This window comes from Capsella rubella, unplaced genomic scaffold (assembly GCF_000375325.1).
Source record: "Capsella rubella cultivar Monte Gargano unplaced genomic scaffold, Caprub1_0 scaffold_5, whole genome shotgun sequence".
NCBI lineage: Eukaryota > Viridiplantae > Streptophyta > Magnoliopsida > Brassicales > Brassicaceae > Capsella > Capsella rubella.
The window spans coordinates 11,278,817-11,300,158 of NW_006238919.1; the positions used below are offsets into that span (position 1 = coordinate 11,278,817).

Genomic DNA, 21,342 nt, shown 5'->3' on the forward strand with positions numbered 1-21,342 from the left:
ATGTATTAATATAAATCATTTTATAATATATATATAATATGTGTATTTATAGATTTGGGTATATATCTTATAGGCTTATTATTCAAATTATTATATTTTGCTCCGTTGGTTTTTTTTGCTAAATGTTGTTTTTAAGCAAATAAAACTTTATTAGAAAAATCAATATTAAAAATAAAATGTGAGAATTATATGGACGGTGGTTATATTTTCTTTTTATTTTGAAAACATGTCAAACAAGAACTTCTAAAATCTCATATTTTGCACTTTATATTTGTGTACTATATGTTTTTAGTTTTAAAAAAAAATTAGATGGGTCGAAACGAAGCGAAACAATTAATTCGCAAATATTACGAAAAATATTCGAATATTCGAAGTTCCGAATACTCGAAAATTTACGAAGCGAAGCAAATAACAAAATCAACTATTCGGTCGAAACGAAGCAAATCACAAATATCACAAATTTTGCCGAATATTCGCTTCGTGCCCCGGGCTAATATACGTGCAAAAAATCACACATAAAGTAAAAAAAAAAACTGGGGAAAAAAGTGGAGACGATATTGGTGGATTAATTATTAAAAATGATGAACAAAGACATGTGCAAGTGTACCAGACTTTGATATTTGAAAAGGAAAAAGAAAGAAGAATGGGCCGGAGGGGACAGTCAGTGTAAGGGGAAGACATAGGGATACGTGAAAACGCGTTTTCATGCGAAAAAGATTGATGTCGTGGTCGACGATAATCATTTCAGGATCATTCTTCTCTCATGCATGCATGATTCATGCAAAAGCCAGCCTCACACTCTCATATCCTATTCCCACGTTACAGCTTCTTCTTTTTTCACAAACTGTAAAATCATACTCGTAAGCTTCAGAGTTACATACTAGCTAGTTAGGTTGATCTGGCCGGTTCACATAATTGGAATAGCTAGCGATAAAAACCATCTAAACACATGAATATATACATAATTATATTTTAACTATAAATAAAAAGACAATATCATTGCCAAATCATTGCTTTTAAGTTTTTATGTTTTTCTCAAAATTGTTTGTTTTTTTTTTAATTAAAGGGTAAATCAATTGATATATAGATATATATCCATAAGAAAACTACGATGAAATGAGAAAATGAATCATGTTATCATGTATGTATATAGTTTGTGGAATCGGTCAACCAGGGTTGGATTTATGACCTATCATTCTTTTAATGTTTTTTTTAATCATTCTTTTAATGTTTTTCCTTGCAATTTACGATATTGTATATTTGTATGTATATATATATATATATATATATGTCTGTTTTTATTATTTGTAGGTTGGTGGTATATGGATTTAGACAGAAGAACAAAAAAGAAAAAACACATACGAGATCATTAAATAAAATTTATTTGTCCCCCTTAGAATATAAGAAGTATATAAAAGGAAACAAAAATTAAATACGATGCCTCTCAAATTCGAAGCTTTGACAAAAATCAACGCAAAAATGGAAACCACATAAATATAGTACGTACTACTATATATACTACAATTTAATACATTGTTGACCCAACAAAATAGTTATAGTAATATCCCCTAATTATATAAACACATATAGCTTAGCTATATATACTGTACATATTCAGATACTTTACTAGAGTATATATTATATTGGTCACAAAGGTCCTACTTTGAATTTTCACATTTATATGTAAAATGTAACCTATCAAGCTAGCGTTTAACCCTCTCGTTATCTTTGATTTGCTTCCAACTTTTGAACGGCTTGTTAAGATTCAAGTAAATTACTTTATAAAGTTGGATGTATATGAATATGTATAGCCATATGTGTTTATAATTAGATATCAACACTTCCTGGATCCAGTGAGTATGTCTTTATAAAATTGGATAGGTGCATATATATGGCTAAAAAATTAAACATCATAGAGTTCTTGCATCAACAGTCGAAAAGTTCTCTACTACATATATATCCACACAATTGCTAAACAAGTACAGTTAGTTTTTTCCCCTTTCCAAATTGTCCATTCGTAATCATTTTTTTCCTCTGAATGTTAAAAAGAGAGATTAGCTACGTCATAATTCTTAATTAATAAGGGGGATAAGTGAGTCTGATGAAGAAACAATGGGCTCAATTAATAATCAGACCGTAAGACTATTAAGACCAAAACAAAAAAAAAGGAAAAAGAAGACAGAGAGCTGAGTCAGAGTTCCGTACAAGTCTGCTGACGCGTGTCTTCACCATTCTCTCTCATCTCCACGCGGTTTCTCTCATTCTCTCTCTCTACGCCGTCCTTATTTTTTAGTATTTATATTTATAATTATCTCCTCCTCCTTCTTCAATCTTCACTATCCATCTCACAAGATTATAGAAACAAAACAAAACAAAACAGAGAGCGCTCTTCACTCTTGTTTTGTTTTTCTTCTCCGATCTCGAAATTATTGCCGGTGATTACTTACTTAACTTTCAAAAATCCATGGCGTCGTCGGAGGGGTTAGCGAGCGTTGATCCATGGTCATTCCGTCAAAGCTTCAACATAGATTCATGGCTAAACTCTGATACCTTCTCTCACGATAGTGATATACTCGCTAAAGCTCTTCACAGATCCATCTCCACTCCCACCACCGACTCTTCTCCTCTTTCTCCTTCCTCTTTCTTCGATTCCTCTTCCGCCGCCGGCTTCGTCTCCGATCTCTCCCCTCCTCTAACTCTCTCTAACGTCTCTTTCGGCTCAGATCCCGAACTCCCCTGCCCTATCGCTGGTGGAGCCAAACGAAAACGCGGCCCTGGTCTTTCCGGTGGTGGCAAACAGACGAAACGCCGACCTCGTGTTTCCACCAAGAAATCTCAGACCACGTTTATAACGGCGGACGCCGCTAATTTCCGCCAGATGGTTCAGCAAGTCACCGGAGCTAAGTTCATCGGTGCTTCTTCCAACAACATTTTCGCGCCGCTTGTGAAGCCGGAGCCGCACAGGCTCTCTAGTAGACTACCGCCGTCGTGCGGGAGCTTTGATCGGTCTTCTTCAGCTGTTCCCACCCTAGATACGTCGTCGTTTTTGTCTAACCATCACCAAGAGAACATCGTCACAGATTTGGGTTCTGCTTCAGCACAGATCAATTCGTTTCATCACCGTTCCAGTGCTGCGACGACGACGGCAGCGACTAACGGTGGTGGTGGTGGTGGCTCCGCCGTGGAACTAGATAATTACCCGAGCTTCCCAACTCTTGAATCATGGACAGTTATATGATTCTTAATTAGTGTTTTGTAGATGTAATCCTTTTTCTTAATTAGATCTTCTTTCTTTTTTTTTCTTGTATTTTTCTCTATGAATGATCTTGTTTTTTCGTTCTTAGCTTTTGTGGCTATGGACTATGGAGTCTCTTGTTCATACTTTGTGGAAATTATATGGTTTAATCAAAAAAAGAACTTCTCTTTTAGTCTTTATTAATTTCGTCATTAGTTATGTATCTTTTATATAAGCCTCACTGATTAATTTTGGTATTAACTTTCGAAAACTTAATTTAAGAGTAAAAAAGCTTGGAAGAAGATAAATCATACTCTGTTTATAAGGCCGTAAAGAAAGAAAAGGTAAGAGAGATTTTTTCTTGACAGATTCTGAGAAGCTTAAGGGGAATATCTTATGATGGTCCCATTCCCATGTTGTCAATATCACACATAAGACAATCATTTCATTTACGTTATCACCACCACCACTACAATAATGTCTCCATTACTGATGCAAATCCATATTGAGTTCTTTCTTCTTCTTTTTTATCTAAAGTTTCCTAATGAACATATAATATTAAAGCATAGTAAAAGAGCAACAAATAAGTTTTACAGAAGATAAGCTTTCAACAACTACTGCAAGAGCAAGAGCATGTCAAAGTAAACGATAATGCGACAACAACAAACCCCCAAGTCAAAAAGATTACATCGTAAATAAAAAAATGAGAAACGTTAAAATAACTCTAGTAATGGGTTTGGTGATCAGAGAAAACAAACAAAAGTTTTAAGAAGACTAATAATATATTCATTTGTTTATATAAGAGATGATAGGAGAAAAGTCGCAAGCAATTTGAAGTTTATTCCAAGTTATCAAATTGAATTTTCAACACCTTCTTAGGTCAGTTATAAAGCGTGGAGTCAACGTCAATGCCACAAAAGAGGAAGCATTCATCATCATCATCAGTCGTGTTCTTAGTTTGACTGTAAAACGTCATTATTCGTTGATTCTCTTGATTCCTGAATTACACGTCACACCACACCAATGCTGTCCCGTTGAGATTAAACTTCTTGCCCATTTATAAACAAAACGTATACTTTTAAAACAACGCTTTGCTTACTTAAGGTCCCGATGCGTTTATAATCAAGGTTGACGCTTGATTTGGATGCACTACTTCACACTTTGTTGGATCTATTCACTTATTAAAACTCGGGTTTTTTGTATAGAGATATTGGTATTTGCCGAGCAATAAATATAAGGGAGGGACCATAGATTGACCAAAGCAGATTTTATATAGTATAGTCAGAACAAAGACTAATGTAAAGGCGACAAATATACAAGTGGTTGTTGGTGGTTGCACCTGAGATGGGTTTATTAGGGATACATACTATCCATCTATCAAGATTCAGACACTTATCTATCATCTCATGTGGGTCGGTCTTTGGATTTTTAATTACGAGGACGACACCAACAAACAAAAAACGTTGAATATTATTCTGTGTTACGGTTACTTCGAACCTGAGTAATTTAGTTCATCCGTGGGTATGATCTAAACAACATTATAAGCAAGATCTATTGAGTAAGTATTACCTTTTGTGACAGATTATATTGCTAATTGCTTCTTCAAATATAATTGACAGTAGTCTTGTGATTATTATGGTGAACAACACAGAGTAGATAAAACAAGCATTGGGGTATTTCACATTTTCCACAAGTTGATCTCTGCTTCATCTTTAAAACCATCTGCTGATTTTACTTTTTAACCATCTCAGCTAGAAGTGTGATTTGAGATTTGCAAACACTTGGAAATATATGAAATCTAGCTCAAACAGCTCAACTCTGTTTCTCATTTGTTTTTTGAGTTGTAACTTTTTAATCGAGAAACCTTCCTAAGTAACACAGGTTCTGCATATGTTTGAAATAGCTGAACCCTATAGTTGATTCAATAACAGAAGTTCGAAAACGTGAAAACCTGAAAACCTGAAACCTGTGATCCGAGAAGTTCGAAGTTCGATATGGTACTGCTCTGTGTTGCGGCCGCTTGTGGACGGGCCGACCTAAGTTTGGGCCGATCGCATTATGGGCCGTCCATTTAAGTTTTCTGGGCCTGTTTGTCTTTATAAGCCCATGTCCAACAGCTCACTTTCGTATTCATCTTCTTCTCTGGAAGCTCTGAAATTTTTAGGTTACATATTGAAATCTCAGGTAAGAATCTCCCTGTGATTCTCGTTGGTCAGATGTTTGGTGAAATCCGCTATTTTCTTAACACCGCTTTGTTCTTCTTCAGGAGCTTCTTCTTCTTGCTCGACGATTCTGCTAATAGCGTTTCTTCCCACGACGTGAATCGAACTCAAGGTAATGATTCTGTTCTGTGAATATAGTTCTTAGCTTATGCTTCGGTTTCTGTAAATTGGAATTTTGAGGAGACTGAATTGGATTTTGAGTCAGAATCGGACGGTCGCTGCTTCCTGTCGAACTCGTGGTTAATATTTCTAAGAAATTAGGTTTCGAGTGTTTCTACTTGGCTGATTTAGGAATCGGATTCGACTTTTGGGTTACTGAATCAGAAATTAGCTCTCTTTTTTAGTTTGATCTCAGTCTTGTGTTGCCTTTTCTTGTTAATTTTGCTTAGAAATTAGGGTTCCTTCGATGGGTCACGAACCGTGTTGGAACTTAGGGTTCTTCTTCTCTGAACCATTTTGTCTTTGCAATTAGCCTGATTTCTAATTCAGGCTTTGTGTTGAGACAAATAGAAAATCCGGAAGAGGTGATTGAAGCTGCAATAGACCAATTAAAAGAAACAATGTTGGGACATGAAAAAGCGGAGAGTCAAATAAAAAAAGAGCCTCTTGATGCTGCCGACCAAGACAACAAAGAACTGGCCAAGTTTCAGCAGCGCTTGAAATGTCTCTCTCGGCAAGATAGTGCAGAGTCCATGGAAAACCTCTTCCTTCTTATAAAAGAGGATCTCTCACTCGAAGCTGCCAACAGGGCCCGTCAACTTAAGGCAACACTTGAGATGGTTGAAAAGGCCGAATATCATTTCCCGCAATGGTAACTGCTCTTTTTGTTTTTCTTCATTTTTGGTGTAGCAGCAACAAATAATTTGACTTAATTCCTTTATTTCATTACTTCAGCAGCGTTGGTGCAAATCAGGTCAAGTTATCAGAAGATTTGGAGAAGCAGGTAATGGACGAGCTAGCAACTCTGTTCCCAGAAGGCTAGCTGCAGTTTACGTTTGAGGCTATTAGTGTTTTCAGTATGACAAAGTTTCCTGTTTCTAATTCGATATAGACATAGATTGTACATTAGTGCTTTCTTACTATGACAAACTTTCCTGCATCTAATTCGATTTCTGTTTCTTGATGATACTGGAACTCAAAAGTAGCTACCGAGAGGATTAAAGTGGGTTCCTTCTTTTTCTTTGGTTCCTCCCTGTTCTACAAATCATGAAGAAACTTCTATTGTTAAAGTATAGGCCCAATAGATGATACTGATGAACCCGATAGTTAAGTTGCGTTTGAATTCTGGAAGGCCTTTGTGCTTATTCAGGTAAAAAAATACATTCGCATCCTCCCTTTCAATATATATTTTACCATTTTCTTGACAAATTTTTAACAAATAAACCAGTGTAGTTTTTGTGAAAACAAAAAAAAAACCAGTGTAGTTTTACACGAAAGTAAATGGAGTTTTGGAATTAGTATATGTTAGGCTTTCGATCCCAAAACTGATTCTTTGAAATGAAAAAAAAAATAAATAAAAGATACTTATAGTATTTTCCCTTTAAAGTGAAAAATATATACATATTTACCGTTTGGGAATTTAAGTTTAATAAGAAAATTAGAGAAAAAAATATTATCTCTTTTACTCTCTGCAACCATGATAATAAAAGAATAAATAAATGATACAGAAAAAGAATTATTTAGGACAAACGAAAACCAATCTGAATTATTTGAAAAACCTTCTTTTAGTCGACAAATTGGTCCGAGAGATATAGCTTTACAATTAAACATTCTAATCTATCTTCTATTTCCAACTGATCTATATGGAGACATTGATTTTTTCATTATAAAATTGAAATTTTCGTGTAACAAAAAGATTAGCTTAAAGCGAAACTTAGATGGAATGTATCGAACAAGCTTTTACATTTAAGACAAAAAAAAAAAGTACTATAATACTTTTGGTACATTAACGAAATGAATAAATAAATAGATGAATGAAAGAATGGTACAAATCGCACGTAAGAAATTATACAAAATCACATGACAGTACAAGCATGTACATTATCATCGCTAAAAAGATGAAGAGCGTTTTCATCAATCGTAGGTTGAACTCTTCGGGATGGACGAGGATAATAACTATGGATAGATGCAGAGTTGTTTATATTTTGAAGTTCGTCGTCATAATAATCATACTTTCCACCATATGATGAAAAACTATGCTCTGCCTGATGACGATCGTATATCTTCTGATCCGATTGTTCCAAACGCTGAGAAGGATATGTATAATAATCACCATAGTATCCATTGTAAGGAAATGGCCAGAACTCAGCTGTTCGTCCCGTTCGTTTCACCATCTTTAGAACATCTTCCCGATCGACGTAACCAGTGACCGTCACTTTTTGTCGATCCACGTCTATCTCTACCGTATCCACACCTACACACGTTGATAATTAGAATCTTAACCATCAAGATATGTATTAATTAAGCCTAACAAATCACATCGATATATATTTCTTACCATCGAGTTTGGAAATGGCTCTTCGAACCTTCTTTTCACATCCTTGACAATCCATGTCTACCAAAAGCTCCACAATCTAAAACATGACAAGATAATATACATTAGAAAATGAACAAAACGTTCCGTAAAACATCAATAGAAAGAAAGAACAAGGATTGGTAGTAACGTACAGATAGGGAGATTGGTAAACGAGAGTTTCCATGTATCCAATCAAACATTGTCTTAATTATGTTTTTCCGGACTAGCCTCACGTTTTGTTTTTAAAATCTTTTTGCTTTCAATATGATCTTTTGGTTGTGTGTAATATAATGTGTGTGTATAAGAAATGCTTATATAGGGTGTAAATGTCTGCGCGTATTAGGAACACTTGGTGTGTGGTTCCAAGAAACCGCGTTTGCGTCTTGTGAGATGCAAAAACTTATGTCCTAAGTCTTTCACATTATATTACAATCTTGTATTGTTTCGGTGTCGCCAGAGTTTTGCATTTTAATTATTGTCACTTATTACTTGGTAATTACCACATTATGAAAATTATTGTATATTCCAAATAGTTGTGAGATTAGCTTAAAACTGAAAAAAACGATGTAGTGTAACTTCTATCAATCTTTCTAACATTTCCATGTCCGACAAGTTAAAGTATGTTGAGAAGATTCAACAGAAAACCTATATAATTTACATCTTTTTCCCTTAAAATTTTGATTCGTTGGATATTGAAAAATAAGACTGACCAATATATTTTTTTAATATTATTAGTTTTAATTTTTCGGGCAACATGAACCGAAGTGGCACCCCTATTCTTCAAAAGTCAAGATCTACATGCCTAACAAATGGTGGATATATACAAAATTACAGACACATATTAGCTGATTAATAGGAAGTAAGTCGTGTGAATACCCAAAATATTTTTGTATAAGTTACATGCTGGAACTGCCGTCTGCCAGAAGAATCTCATACGTATAGTTCAGAATCGACTTGGTGCGTATAAAAGATAATAAAACTATTTATATATTCTTGGGGAAAATAGTACACAAATCTTTTGATTTTATGTGAGGTTTCAAAATCTAAACACGGAAACAAAATATATAACTCGCTTAACCAATTATGAAAACAAAATCAAAAAGACAATACAACACATTATGATATGATGCAACTTGTCACTAGCTTGTGTATTCTATAAGTTACAGTCGCAGACCAAAAAAAAAAGAAAGAAAGAATAAAGCATTTGAATTTTGTGTTACGTAAATTACCAAGAAGAAGCATAAACAAAAACCAATTTCTTGAACCTAAACATAGTTTTGATTCTTAGTTTTTGTGACTTAACTAGGAATCAAAGAAGCATATAGAAGCTTAAGCATGGACTAATCCGGTCCGGTTAAGTCCCGTAAAGATCAATCCGGGAAAGAAAACAGTAAAAATATAATTTAACTGAATTTAACTTTTGTTTTTTACACTTCACAACCAAACCTGGCGTGTTCAAAATCAAAACCCCTAATTCTTCAAAAATCAAAACCACTCACTCAATCCTCTCTCTCCGTTTCTCCGGTGAGTCTCCGTCGCCGTTCTCCGGTCATAGTCTGACCTTATCGCGAGTCTAGTCCACACTTGTGCAGATAAGTATTTTGCTGTAATTCCGAACGCCGGAAAAACCTTTTAAGTCACTGTTTCAGTTTGAAATTGCGGATTCTACAACACTATAGAGAAGGACAATGGCATCTTTTCCTCATCCCGGTTCCGTCACCGTCTGCGAGATCAACAGAGACTTGGGTATGTAGTAAAGCTCTCTCGTTTCATAGTTTTATATACCCATCTTCGCTAGTAGTCTATTTGGAAAACTTTTTAGGGATTTCGATACTTCTTCTGTGCTAATGGTTGGATTTACGGAATGCAGTTACGGCTGAGAACTTGTCTGATGATCGAGCTCAGGAGACTTATGGAAAACTTCTCGTATGCGTCCTTTTTTTTTTTTTTTATAATCATGTTTGCTTTCATATAGCTCTTGTAAGCTAAAGTGTGTCTTGACAAATTCCATGTTTCCGGATTTGGGGGTGTTTTGATTGATTACAGGGAATGGTGTTTAGCCCTGTTTCGTTTGACTCAACACCTAGCTCGCTGCAGGAAAATGAAGGACATGAGAATGGAGATAATGAAAGTGTTGATAGAAAAGGACTAGTGGCGACACTGCAAACCAAGATTGCAGACTCTCTTAAACGGATTTTACAACCCACCGATGTAAGAATATGATTTTATTAATTTGTTGATTTCTGTGTGTTAATTCATGTGGTGGACTGAGCAAACCTTAGCATTTTGTGATGGATAGTTACAATACTTATCATTATGCATCTAGGGGAATTGAAAATAGGGGTTTTAGAATTTTCTCTGCACTTGTAAATTGGCATCATCATAGCTGTTAATCAAAGCCACAGCCTCGCTCACCTTTTCTTTTCTAGGTAGCTCTCCTCTCAGAGATTGATCTTCAAGGAGTGAGTTGGCATCAGGAGAAGCATATTCTTTCCTTTATATCCGGTGCAAATCAAGTTACAATCCGTGATTATGAGGACAAAGGTCTGTTTTTTTAAAATTCAGTTTCAGATTCCTAGTGCACATGTGCCGGACTGTGCCTACAGTTTCATATTCTTCTTTTTAACAGATGAGAAAGAACCTTGCATTTTGACAAGTGATTCCCAGAGAAGTGTTAAAGCCCTTGAGTGGAGACCTAATGGTGGAAAATCCCTTTCCATAGCCTGTCGGTGTGTATTATTGACCTTCTGATACTGTCTAATTTCTATAATAGCTAGTTTCGTAGATAACAAAGTTTGATTCTACTGTAACATCTGTTCCATTGAAACAGGGGAGGAATATGCATATGGGCTGCTTCCTATCCAGGTAACATGGCATTGGTTAGATCCGGTGGCTCCGCGTTGAGGGGAAGTCTATCTCGAGGATCTGGAACTCGCTGGATTTTGGTAGACTTTCTTCGGGGTCAAAATGATGAGCAAATTAGTGCTCTCTCATGGAGCCCCTGTGGAAGATATCCTAAAAAGAATTTCGCTACAATCGTTTTGCTTTACTTCATTTTGGTGTGGTTAGTTAACTGCAGATGTTCTTAAGATCATTTGAATTACCATAGTCATTTATCAAACTGAATCTCAGGTAGGCGTTTGTTGGATCTTTTTTTTTTATTTGCATCACATGAGTCCCTAACTTTGTCCATCCTTTTATTCCTTGACCTATTTTCACATATTTAGCATCAGCCTCATATGACAGCTCATCTTTCACCATATGGGATGTTTCTCAAGGTAATAGAAGGAGAAATTTGAACACTTTCTTAATGCACAATATCATGTAATTCTTTGAACAGCTATCCTTGCTTCAATGGATCAGTAAATGAAGTCTAAAACAGTTGATCAGACAGAATTTGTTATCTTGCTCTTATTTAACATCCTGTTTGAGAAACTGCATCTTGCTTAACTGGATTGAATTCTTTGTTTCTGAAAGTGATCTGTATACATCTTCCAGGAGCGGGGACACCTATTCGACGGGGACTTGGTGGCATATCAATGCTCAAATGGTCACCTACAGGAGACTACTTCTTTGCAGCAAGATTGTAAGACATCAACTCTCTTTCTATTTAGAGATGTGGAAAGTAGCTTCGTGTTTGATGTGTTTGCTAACCAAATGTTTCTCTGTCACAGTGATGGGACGTTTTGCCTTTGGGAAACAAACACATGGACATCTGAGCCCTGGTCATTGTCAACTGGATCTGGATCTGTCACGGTAAGTTCATTCGTGAGCCCATACATAAGATAGTGAGATATGCAGTAGCTTATTGCTAAAAAATGTTTTGTTGGATGAGGTCAACATTGCTAGTGTTGTTTGCATCGCAAATGTGCATACTTCATTCTGTTTACTAAGCCCTCATTTTCTTTCTTTTATGTATGAAATTGTAACTGTGTTCCATCTTCTTAAATGGTCTAAGCTATAATACTTTTAAATACAACTTTGAAAGGGAGCAATATGGGATCCTGAAGGACGATTTATCTTGATTTCGTTTTCAAAATCTTCCACACTGGGCTCAGTTCATTTCTCATCCAAGCCACCATCCTTGGGTATGTAGAAACGTCGAAGTCGTTTTGCCTATACTACTAGTAATACTTGCCAGTTAGCATACTTAACCTCTGTTTCGGTTTACTACCAGATGCCCATCTATTACCAGTTGAATTGCCAGAGATTGCTCCCCTGACTGGCTGGTAAATTATTTGACTGTTGTTAAATAAAACCTGAAAAGCCTTTCATTAATTATTTCCTGATATTGTGGTTTTCTTAACTGAGCAACCAGTAAGGGAATCGAAAAGATAGCATGGGATGCATCTGGGGAACGATTGGCTGTTTCGTATAAAGGAGGCGATGACGATTACAAAGGATTGATTGCCATCTACGACACTCGAAGGACACCCATTGTATCAGCATCACTAGTGTAAGTACTTCTGTTTATTCATTCTATCGGTCTTGACCCCGTTTATATATCTTTGCATTGTCCAAATCGATAGACAAATCGTAATGCTTTTATGATTACAGCGGTTTCATCAGAGGACCTGGAGAAAACCCAAAAGCTCTCTCCTTTTCATTTCATGACAAGTTCAAGCAAGGTCCACTCCTTTCTGTGGTAAGCCACATGCCTAGTTAAGTTTCTTTTCATGCCAAAGACAGATAGAATCAATTAGTTGATCAATTTTCAAATATATATTGTTGCAGTGTTGGAGCAGCGGATTCTGTTGCACCTATCCTCTCATCTTCCGCTCACATGTTCTTCCTTAATAGCCAAATGGTTCAAATTCAATGCAAGTTTAAACTTTTTGGCTCTATAACTCTATTGGTAGACTGCTCACCCTTTGTATACGAATGGTTCTTTAAAGAACTCATTTTGAAGTTAAATCCAAAAACAATGGTTGCATTTGAAATACATTAATGGTCCTTGAACACCGAAAACAACATTACAAAAAAAACGAATAAGAAGAACAGCAAACAGTTCAGTCACTTAGACATTCTTGTTTTTCTTCATCTTCGAAGGTGGCCATCGACCCTTCTTCCTCATCCTACGCTTACGAACCAAACGTTTCCTACGTAGCCTCACCTTCTTGGCCAGTTTCATCTTCAGCCTCAGTTCCAAGAGCAGTTTCTCTTTAGCTTCTTTAGATTCCAATGGTAGTTTATCCACAGGAACAGAAGCAACAACAGTCTTTGGTTCCTCACTGCTCTCAGGCTCAGCCCCGTCAACGCCAGAAGCAGACGCCTTCACCACAATTGCTGCAGCTCTTCCATGGCTACTGCTCAAGTTGTAAGCACTGAGAGAGACTCGGTTCTTGGACTCGACAGCGTTGGGTTTAAGGCTCAAAACTGACAATTACAAAATGAAGAAACACAAAAGATGAGAACATTACAAGTAAACCCAGTGTTCGATTAAATGCCTCAATCAAAGCCTAGTTCGATTTCTTCAGTTAAAAACCTCACTTCCCTAAAACAAAAGTTCCATTTTTTCTCGATAACTCAGAGCGCAGGATCTCGAATTCGGTTTCTAATGGAGATTTTTTCTTCCCCAATACAATTCCTCGGCCAAACGAAGTTAAAGCGACAGATACTAGAAACGAGCTAAAAGGCATTACCTGGTGAAGCGAAAGACGAAGGTTGAAGAAGGCGCGGCGAAGAAGAAGAAGAAAGAGAAGAGAGAGAAGGGAGAGAATTGAAGCAGAGAAGAGCCATCTTCGTCTAATGGAAGAACTCGTCTTCAGACGTTCTTCATATCAAATTTATCAGTTTCTCTGGATAAGCTTTTTTTAACTCATCACTGCGTCTTCTTAAACGAACGGATTGGATTGATCCGGTTCATTATGGTTTATTATTGGTTTGAATTGAATTTTAGATAAACCGGAATAAGTACCTTTTATAGAATTGTGAGTCATGACACGTGGCTATGCCAGTGTCTTAATGGGCGAGAAAGCTATGTTAAGGATGTTCCAGAGAATGATGTTGGTGTTGAGGAACTTCCAATGGCGGAGGACAAATCAATGGAGGGGGAGAGAGAGAAACACATCTCTCAAACAGAAACCATAATCAGAAGAAGAAAAAAAGTTAGGAACAGGAGGTAACGAAAGCAGAATAATCGGCGGCAAGGTTTTTTTTTGTTGTAATCGCCGGTTTCGTTCGCTGGGCTGTGATTATCTAGAAAACACGGAAAGAGGAACATTGCAGATGAAGCTGTCGGGGTTTGGCTGCTGTTTCTGAGACTGGAAAAAGCGACGAAGAATATTTGTCAGTTGCAATTCCTAACGTTACCGCCATGACGTCTCAGAATCCTGAACGGAAAAGGATCTATCAAGTATGGCCCGGCAAAAATGTAAGATTTCTTGGTGATGATCTCTCAAAAAGTTTACATTTTTATGGATTTTTATAGGAATTGGAAGCTAAGAATCGTGGTTAGAGGAAGAACGTTCTTTCAAATGTTCGGAATTGTTGTGCTGCAAATATAAATTTATGCTTCTGCTGTTTTCTCTGAGCTAGAATTTGAACAACATAAAGCTTTTAAGCTTCTCTCCATAAAGTTTTAGCCTTATAGTTTAGATTTTGTCTATATGAAATCATAGTCTGAGGTGGAGTTTCTCTATATGTTTTTTGTGTTTCAGAAATTTTACTGTGGGGGAAGACTAGTGTTTGGTCCGGATGCATCTTCGCTTCTTTTGACCATATGTATGATAGGAGGGCCAGCTATCACTTTCTGCATCAGGATGGCTTTTTTGATCCAAGATCATCACCCTTTGTTTCATTTTGTTGTTTTGATTGGTGCAATTCTTCTCACATTCATGGTATAAAGCATTTACTCTTTTGTAAGACAGATCATTCCTAGAGCAAAATTCCTGCATTTTTTTACTTGTTCCATTTATGCAGGCTTTCACATTTCTCTTCTTGACATCATCGAGAGACCCTGGGATTATCCCCAGGAACAAAGAAGTGCCTGAGGCAGAGATTCCTGATGTTACCACCCAATCGACAGAATGGGTCAGTAACAAACTAGGAAGTGTGAAAGTACCTCGGACGAAAGATGTAATGGTGAATAGCTTTACCGTCAAAGTGAAATTCTGTGATACCTGTCAGCTATACCGTCCTCCTCGCGCCTTTCACTGCTCAATCTGCAACAACTGTGTCCAAAGGTTTGATCATCACTGTCCATGGGTAGGTCAGTGCATCGCCTTGGTAAGTCTTACTGAAACTCTATTCTCACTTCCAAGGCAAAGAAATGAGTTACATATATGAGTTAATATGAGATATATATTGACTTCTTTGCAGCGTAACTATCCATTCTTCGTCTGTTTCTTATCTTGTTCAACCCTCCTCTGCATCTACGTCTTTGTCTTCTCGTGGGTCAGCATGCTTAAAGTCCATGGGGAATTCTATGTTGTCCTCGCTGATGACTTAATATTAGGTGTTCTTGGTCTCTACTGCTTTGTTTCTATCTGGTTTGTTGGTGGACTTTGTGTCTTCCACTTCTACCTAATCTGCACCAACCAGGCAAGATTCGGTAGCTTTTCGCAACAAGTGAAAGGGATTTGGTAGTGTCCAAGTAGCTATCACTGATGGTCTGATTTCTTTTGTTATGTTTGCAGACGACCTGCGAGAATTTTCGGTACCATTATGACAAGAAGGAAAACCCTTACCGGAAGGGGATCTTAGAGAACGTCAAGGAGCTGTTCTTTGCAAGGATCCCACCACCTTTGATCAAATTCAGAGATTGGGCGCCAGAAGAAGAATACGATGTGGAGGTCGGATCCATCTCCTCTGAGCTAATGAGCAGTGGCAAGCCTGATTCCAAAGCTGGAGTACGGTAATAACCGTTGGCACGACTGTCTAGAAGATGCCAGGTGTGGATGAAGGCGTCACAGCGATTGGATTGGTTTACCAAGAACCAGCGAATTTAAGGAGAAACTCGAGCGTGGATGTGAGATCAAGATAGGACAAACAGGTGTAAATTTACTTCTGTTATTCAAAGCAATGCAACTCTCTCTGTCTTTACTCGTCGAAAAGATATTTATAACTTTTTCGCATTAAGAATAGGAATTAGGAGGATTGGTGTATATAGTGGTTTCTTGCGTTACGGGTAAATTTAAATTTGGTTTGTATATCATTGTCTCCATCTTTTTTTAGGGTTTATTTATATAATGAATAGTGTTTCTTAGGTCTTACGGTAAGAGTTTATAAGAAAAGAAATGCCAATATACCACTCACAAGCTTTTTATTAAAGCAAAGAGAAAGAGGGATGTCAAAAGATGATGATGATCCGTTGATGTTTATAATTCTATGGGGTTGACAAATAAGATGGTAAAAAAAAACTCAAAATAATTATAGAAGACAAAGGCTTTCTCCAACACATGTTCTATTTTCCTTATTTCTTGAAGCTTTTGGTTGTCAACGAAGACAAAGAAACATGGATGGTTAAAGAATGCTCTATTCTGCTCAGTTTTGTATCATGGATGGATGATTAGGGTTCTTTTATGAGTATAAATTTTGTTTCTCAAGAATTTGTTAAATATGTCTTTTATAAGTAACCAAGAGAAGAACCTACAAAAATCAGTACAGAACTTAGTTGCAGGATCTTGTCGATTGCAAAGAGCTTCACATGATCCCGACTTTGCTCTTCTCGATCTCAACTTCGACCAACGGCCCATTTCTCTGTTTACAGAAAGCTCTGTTTCAACAGTCTGGTATATTATATATCATGGATGGTCTGGTTTTGGACCTTTTGGTCACTCAAATAAGGAAACCTCAAATAATTTATCTTGATACGAATTTTTAGTTAAGAGAACTATGCGACTGTTATAACTTTTTCTTACCGTTGTGATCAAATTCCCTTTTTTTTTTTTGCAGCATAATTGCAAAAAAGGAAAAAAGAAAGAAAAAGGAAATAATGGAAAGTTTACTTTTTCTATTGAACAACGTTTGCTTATAAACACTATCACTCATCTCTTCTTCCTTGAGAAATCAAAATTCTCCATTCTCATCTTCTTCGAAACGAAAACAAAAGAAACCATCTTTCATCTTTTTCTTTTTTCTTTATCATAATAACTCTGGTTAATTTTGGAGGAAAGCTCCGCCAATATCTTACGAAGCTGATGATCCATTCATACATTGAAGTGCAATACGATGATCTCTGCAACAACTTTATCCCATAAGTTTGATCGGAAACGGCGACTGATCTGATCTCCATCCTCTGTCTTATGTCATTCGAGTACGATTTCAGGTCGCATACTATACTCGCATCTCCCCTAATTTCACCGTTCGTGTTAATTTGTTTAAACTCATGAGATTACGAGGGAAAAAAAAGCACAAAAGAGGATTGCGAAGACAGAGTTAGTGAAGAAACGACCAGTGCAGTGCAGGTTTGATAGTTTCGTCCATGTCAGTGTCAGGACAACTACAGAGTACAGAACAGTCCCTTGAGAAAGGCATCGGTAATGGGCTTTGATGTGACGGCCCAACGGAAGTCCAGGTATAACACTTTCTTGATTTCTTAATTTTTCCGTTTTTCTTCATAGATCAAACTACTATTTTTGCATAAAATTTTGTTTTTCCCGTTTGTTTTTCTGATTAAAAACTAATTACAAAATCTCACCTAAAAAAACTATTGTTAAAAGGTTTCTTATAAATAGTTTTAAGTAAAATTGTTTGGATTTAATTAAACCAACATTTAAAAAAAAAAATAAGTTAAGTGTTAAATTTTGATGTCGAAAACAAACCGGATTTTGACCACGTAGATTTGGTTTACATGTTATGTTTGTAACGTTTTTATATTCACATTGGCTGCTCTCCTCTTTAATTTTTAAAGTTTTAGATGTAGACTCTTTACAATTTCTTTTGAAAGCATACCTACTTCATAGTACGAAGAACTATATACAGTAGTTACAAATAATCACTTTTAATTTGACTTTAAAAAAAGAAAATGAAACAATGAGAAAAGAAAAACACAAACGATGGAAATAAATCTCAATGTGTGAAGCACGTTTAATTGAGAGATGATTTGACTTTGCCTACAACCAGCTCATTGTTTGCATCATTCTATTTAATTCCCTATATATTTATAGATATAGTTGGCCGACCCCGACCATGAAATAACAAATGTTTAATTAAAATACTAATAAATCTAAAGATAAACAAGAAATGATTCCTTGTTAGTTCTTACAAACAAACATACCAATTCGCATAATCACTTTTCCTAATTACATAACCATGTCCCCATTAACTCCTGTCCTAAATTATTCGCTAATGACAAGCGAATAAAAATATATTTTTTATTATTATCCCAGAAACAAAAAGAAAAGGGAAAAAGGAAAGCGAAAAGGGATCGCGCAATTTGCAAAGCAGCGAAATAATATTCTTGTGTGAGGATTCGAGTGAGAGAGAGAGAGAGAGGACAGCTTCCATTTTATTTTTCTCTCTTCTCCCTCTCGAACTACAATCATCTAATTCGACTGTGTTTTTTTTCCAAATTGTGAATCTTTTTATCGGAGGAAAAAAGAGATTTTGGTTTCCGTTTCTGGGTTTTTCTTAGATTTTGATATTTTTCTCTGATCTGGTCATCATTGTGTATAGATTCTCAGATGGGTTTCTGATTCTGGCTTCTTCTGAAATATCTTCCCTTTTGGAGTTGTGAGTTCTTCGTGTTTTTTTCTTTCCCACCTCAGTTATGGCTTGGAATGAGACCAAACTCAAGAGGCTTTATCAAGTTTGGAGGGGAAGCAATGTAAGTTCTGAAAAATGTTCACTTTGCTTTTGTTTCATTCACTTTTTTATAATCTCCCCAATTTCTTGACTGCTGAAGATTGATCACATAAGTATTGGGCGTGAATGAAGTCGTTCTTCCTTTTTTATTCAATTGGATTCCTTTGAGTCCAAGTCATAGCATTTCAGACTCTTCTTGAGTCTTGACTTTGCCCACTTTGGTAATTAGATTTTGAAAAAGCGAGAAAGAACCAAAACATTTTTTGTTTCTTATTTTCACTTTAGCTGTTGTGTTTAGATCATTTTCAGAACTCTTGAGTCTTATTCATTCTCTGATTAGTTGTTTGAGTCTTTATTGTTCACATATGGAAGATTTCAACTGCAAACTATGTTCATGCTTTTTGACTTTTGTTTTCCATTTGTCCTTTTCAGAAATTTCTTTGTGGCGGTAGACTAATCTTTGGTCCAGATGCATCATCTCTATATCTATCAACCATCCTGATCTTAGGCCCCGCTGTAATGTTCTTTGTCAAAATGTACATGAAAATGGCTGATCCTCTTACCAAGAACCCAAATCTTTGTATTCCAATCCTCTCGGTGTCTTGGATACTCACCATTTTGGTATGTCTTCTGCTTTCAAACTCTCTAGATGATATTTTATGACTTTATGTCTAAAAAAGTGCTTTCTGAAACTAAAGTGTCAATAGTTTTCTTCAGGATATATTTTTCCTCTTAATGACATCTAGTAGAGATCCCGGGATTGTGCCAAGAAGTTTAAGGCCTCCAGAATCAGATGATGCACCGGATTCAACCACTCCATCGATGGAATGGGTTAGCGGTAGAACCCCAAATATAAGATTACCAAGGGTCAAAGATGTTACCGTCAATGGACATACCGTAAAAGTGAAATTCTGTGACACTTGTTTGCTTTACCGTCCACCTCGTGCTTCTCATTGCTCAATCTGCAACAACTGTGTCCAGAGATTTGATCATCACTGCCCTTGGGTTGGCCAATGCATTGGAGTGGTAAGTTTACTAAATGACGTTGCTCTCAATTCCTGAGAAATCATATAGGCTCTGTGTGTTTTGAATTTGTATTGATTCTTTCTTTTACAGCGAAATTACCGTTTCTTCTTCATGTTCATATCAACATCAACCACACTGTGCATATATGTGTTTGTGTTTTCTTGGTTGAATATATTTCAAAGACATATGGATGAGAAGATTGGCATCTGGAAAGCAATATCCAAAGATGTTCTGTCGGACATTCTCATAGTTTACTGCTTCATTACCGTGTGGTTTGTTGGAGGACTCACAATATTTCATTCCTATCTCATCTGCACTAACCAGGTGATTAGAAAGATCCATGCTTTATTCCAATCTTTCGAGTTTTCTTCTCTTCTTGTCTCTGTTTTGTTTTAATGGTGATTCTGTTTTGTGCAGACTACGTATGAGAATTTCCGATACCGTTATGATAAGAAGGAGAATCCATACAACAAGGGAGTTTTAGGGAACATATGGGAAATATTTCTATCTAAGATTCCTCCATCAATGAACAAGTTTAGATCATTTGTGAAGGAAGAAGATTATATGATGATGGTTGAAACTCCTACTTCAAATCTAGGTGAAAGCCTTGTTAGCTCCAAGGAGAAGATCGATATCGAAATGGGAGGAGGAAAGATTGTTGATGAGAGTGGAAAAAGCTACTCTCTGCCTGAGATTCTCCGGAATCTAAACTATGAAGATCTCGAGGATGATTGCGAGGAAGATGACTTGAAGGCTAAGGATCACCACCACCACCATCACCATCATCATAATGAGGGAATCATCCCTTCTTTTGACCCTTTCTTTACTAATGAGAATGGTAGTAACGAAGATGAGAGAAATGGAGAAGAATCAGGAAAATCTTCAAGTGATGATGAAGATGCAGGAAAACGCGAGCGAGTCTCCATTGAAGATGAAGAGAAAGTTGAAGGTTATGAACGCAATTGGAATACAGATAAAGGTATGAATATAAACGCAGGATCTGAAGATGGAACAAGCTCTCCTCAATCCACTTCCCCAATGCTTCGTAAATAGAGGTAATTAAGCTTTGACCTCCGTGTTACTAAAGCTTGTTGCTTGCTTTAGAAGAAATTGTCTCAGCCCTAAAACTAATCATTTTCTGGACTCTTTTTTTCTTACTTGCTAGAGAAGGACTTTGAAGCTGGAGAAATGGAGATGGTTGCTTTGTTATTCTTTTAATTGTGTTTCATATAATTGTGGGAGAAAACAACATCCAGATAAAAAAGAATCATTTAGGATTTGTGAGTTTGACCTATAGATTTTTTTCTTTCTTTTTTTTCCCATTTTTAGTTGTATTTATATTTTACCAGAATGGTTCATCTGGATATCACCAGCATCATATATTTTATTTCTCTTTATTTTTTATTTTTCCTTATTGTTATAAAAAGATTTGGACCACAAATTTTAATGTATACACTGTTGTCGGAATTGTTTTTTCTTATTTTATATTTATTTGTTAATGGTTTATCAACCACATAGTATTTTTATTTTTATTTCAAAATTGCTCAGTTAAAAATTACAAAATCACAAAAATAAAATGGTGATTATAAATATTATCA

The 21,342-nt window shown here is 36.2% G+C and overlaps 7 protein-coding genes across 10 annotated transcripts; 5 read left to right on the plus strand and 2 right to left on the minus strand.

Moving 5' to 3' along the window:
• The first annotated feature begins 2,354 nt into the window (after nt 1-2,354).
• LOC17885215 (calmodulin-binding protein 25) lies at nt 2,355-3,435 on the plus strand. Its single transcript, XM_006291651.2, has one exon. The coding sequence runs from the start codon at nt 2,465-2,467 to the stop codon at nt 3,236-3,238; it is 774 nt and encodes a 257-aa protein (XP_006291713.1). The 5' UTR covers nt 2,355-2,464; the 3' UTR covers nt 3,239-3,435.
• Nucleotides 3,436-5,229: 1,794 nt separating this feature from the next.
• LOC17885270 lies at nt 5,230-6,585 on the plus strand. The gene is made up of 4 exons (XM_006291940.2): nt 5,230-5,275; nt 5,420-5,569; nt 5,968-6,268; nt 6,352-6,585. The coding sequence occupies exons 1-4, from the start codon at nt 5,230-5,232 to the stop codon at nt 6,437-6,439; spliced, it is 585 nt and encodes a 194-aa protein (XP_006292002.2). The 3' UTR covers nt 6,440-6,585.
• A 766-nt stretch (nt 6,586-7,351) lies between these two features.
• Nucleotides 7,352-8,222, minus strand: LOC17885841 (heavy metal-associated isoprenylated plant protein 45). The gene is made up of 3 exons (XM_006293084.2): nt 8,125-8,222; nt 7,955-8,030; nt 7,352-7,870 (listed from the first exon to the last, which is right to left on the minus strand). The coding sequence occupies exons 1-3, from the start codon at nt 8,170-8,172 to the stop codon at nt 7,473-7,475; spliced, it is 522 nt and encodes a 173-aa protein (XP_006293146.1). The 5' UTR covers nt 8,173-8,222; the 3' UTR covers nt 7,352-7,472.
• Nucleotides 8,223-9,457: 1,235 nt separating this feature from the next.
• On the plus strand, nt 9,458-12,914 carry LOC17886162 (aladin). The gene is made up of 14 exons (XM_023782908.1): nt 9,458-9,718; nt 9,843-9,898; nt 10,019-10,183; nt 10,402-10,516; nt 10,602-10,701; nt 10,803-10,982; nt 11,192-11,250; nt 11,471-11,558; nt 11,647-11,728; nt 11,961-12,060; nt 12,150-12,201; nt 12,291-12,428; nt 12,530-12,617; nt 12,707-12,914. The coding sequence occupies exons 1-14, from the start codon at nt 9,661-9,663 to the stop codon at nt 12,767-12,769; spliced, it is 1,344 nt and encodes a 447-aa protein (XP_023638676.1). The 5' UTR covers nt 9,458-9,660; the 3' UTR covers nt 12,770-12,914.
• Nucleotides 12,882-13,770, minus strand: LOC17886277 (50S ribosomal protein 5, chloroplastic). The gene is made up of 2 exons (XM_006291934.2): nt 13,615-13,770; nt 12,882-13,348 (listed from the first exon to the last, which is right to left on the minus strand). The coding sequence occupies exons 1-2, from the start codon at nt 13,709-13,711 to the stop codon at nt 12,990-12,992; spliced, it is 456 nt and encodes a 151-aa protein (XP_006291996.1). The 5' UTR covers nt 13,712-13,770; the 3' UTR covers nt 12,882-12,989.
• Nucleotides 13,771-13,933: 163 nt separating this feature from the next.
• Nucleotides 13,934-16,124, plus strand: LOC17885838 (probable protein S-acyltransferase 1). 2 transcript variants are annotated; one of them, XM_006290303.2, is made up of 5 exons: nt 13,937-14,345; nt 14,632-14,811; nt 14,894-15,199; nt 15,293-15,514; nt 15,610-16,124. In XM_006290303.2, exons 1-5 carry the CDS (start codon nt 14,289-14,291, stop codon nt 15,829-15,831), a joined length of 987 nt encoding a protein of 328 aa, XP_006290365.1. In that variant the 5' UTR covers nt 13,937-14,288; the 3' UTR covers nt 15,832-16,124. The 2 variants fall into 2 exon arrangements, with proteins under 2 accessions (XP_023638580.1, XP_006290365.1); XM_023782812.1 differs by lacking the exon at nt 14,632-14,811 and having other exon boundaries at nt 13,934-14,345.
• A 2,216-nt stretch (nt 16,125-18,340) lies between these two features.
• LOC17886557 (probable protein S-acyltransferase 4) lies at nt 18,341-21,211 on the plus strand. 3 transcript variants are annotated; one of them, XM_006290975.2, is made up of 6 exons: nt 18,341-18,740; nt 19,151-19,339; nt 19,436-19,744; nt 19,835-20,068; nt 20,162-20,799; nt 20,915-21,211. In XM_006290975.2, exons 1-5 carry the CDS (start codon nt 18,684-18,686, stop codon nt 20,795-20,797), a joined length of 1,425 nt encoding a protein of 474 aa, XP_006291037.1. In that variant the 5' UTR covers nt 18,341-18,683; the 3' UTR covers nt 20,798-20,799; nt 20,915-21,211. The 3 variants fall into 3 exon arrangements, with proteins under 3 accessions (XP_006291037.1, XP_006291036.1, XP_023639015.1); XM_006290974.2 differs by having other exon boundaries at nt 18,342-18,740; nt 20,910-21,211; XM_023783247.1 differs by lacking the exon at nt 18,341-18,740 and having other exon boundaries at nt 19,243-19,339; nt 19,426-19,744; nt 20,910-21,211.
• Nucleotides 21,212-21,342: the final 131 nt, after the last annotated feature.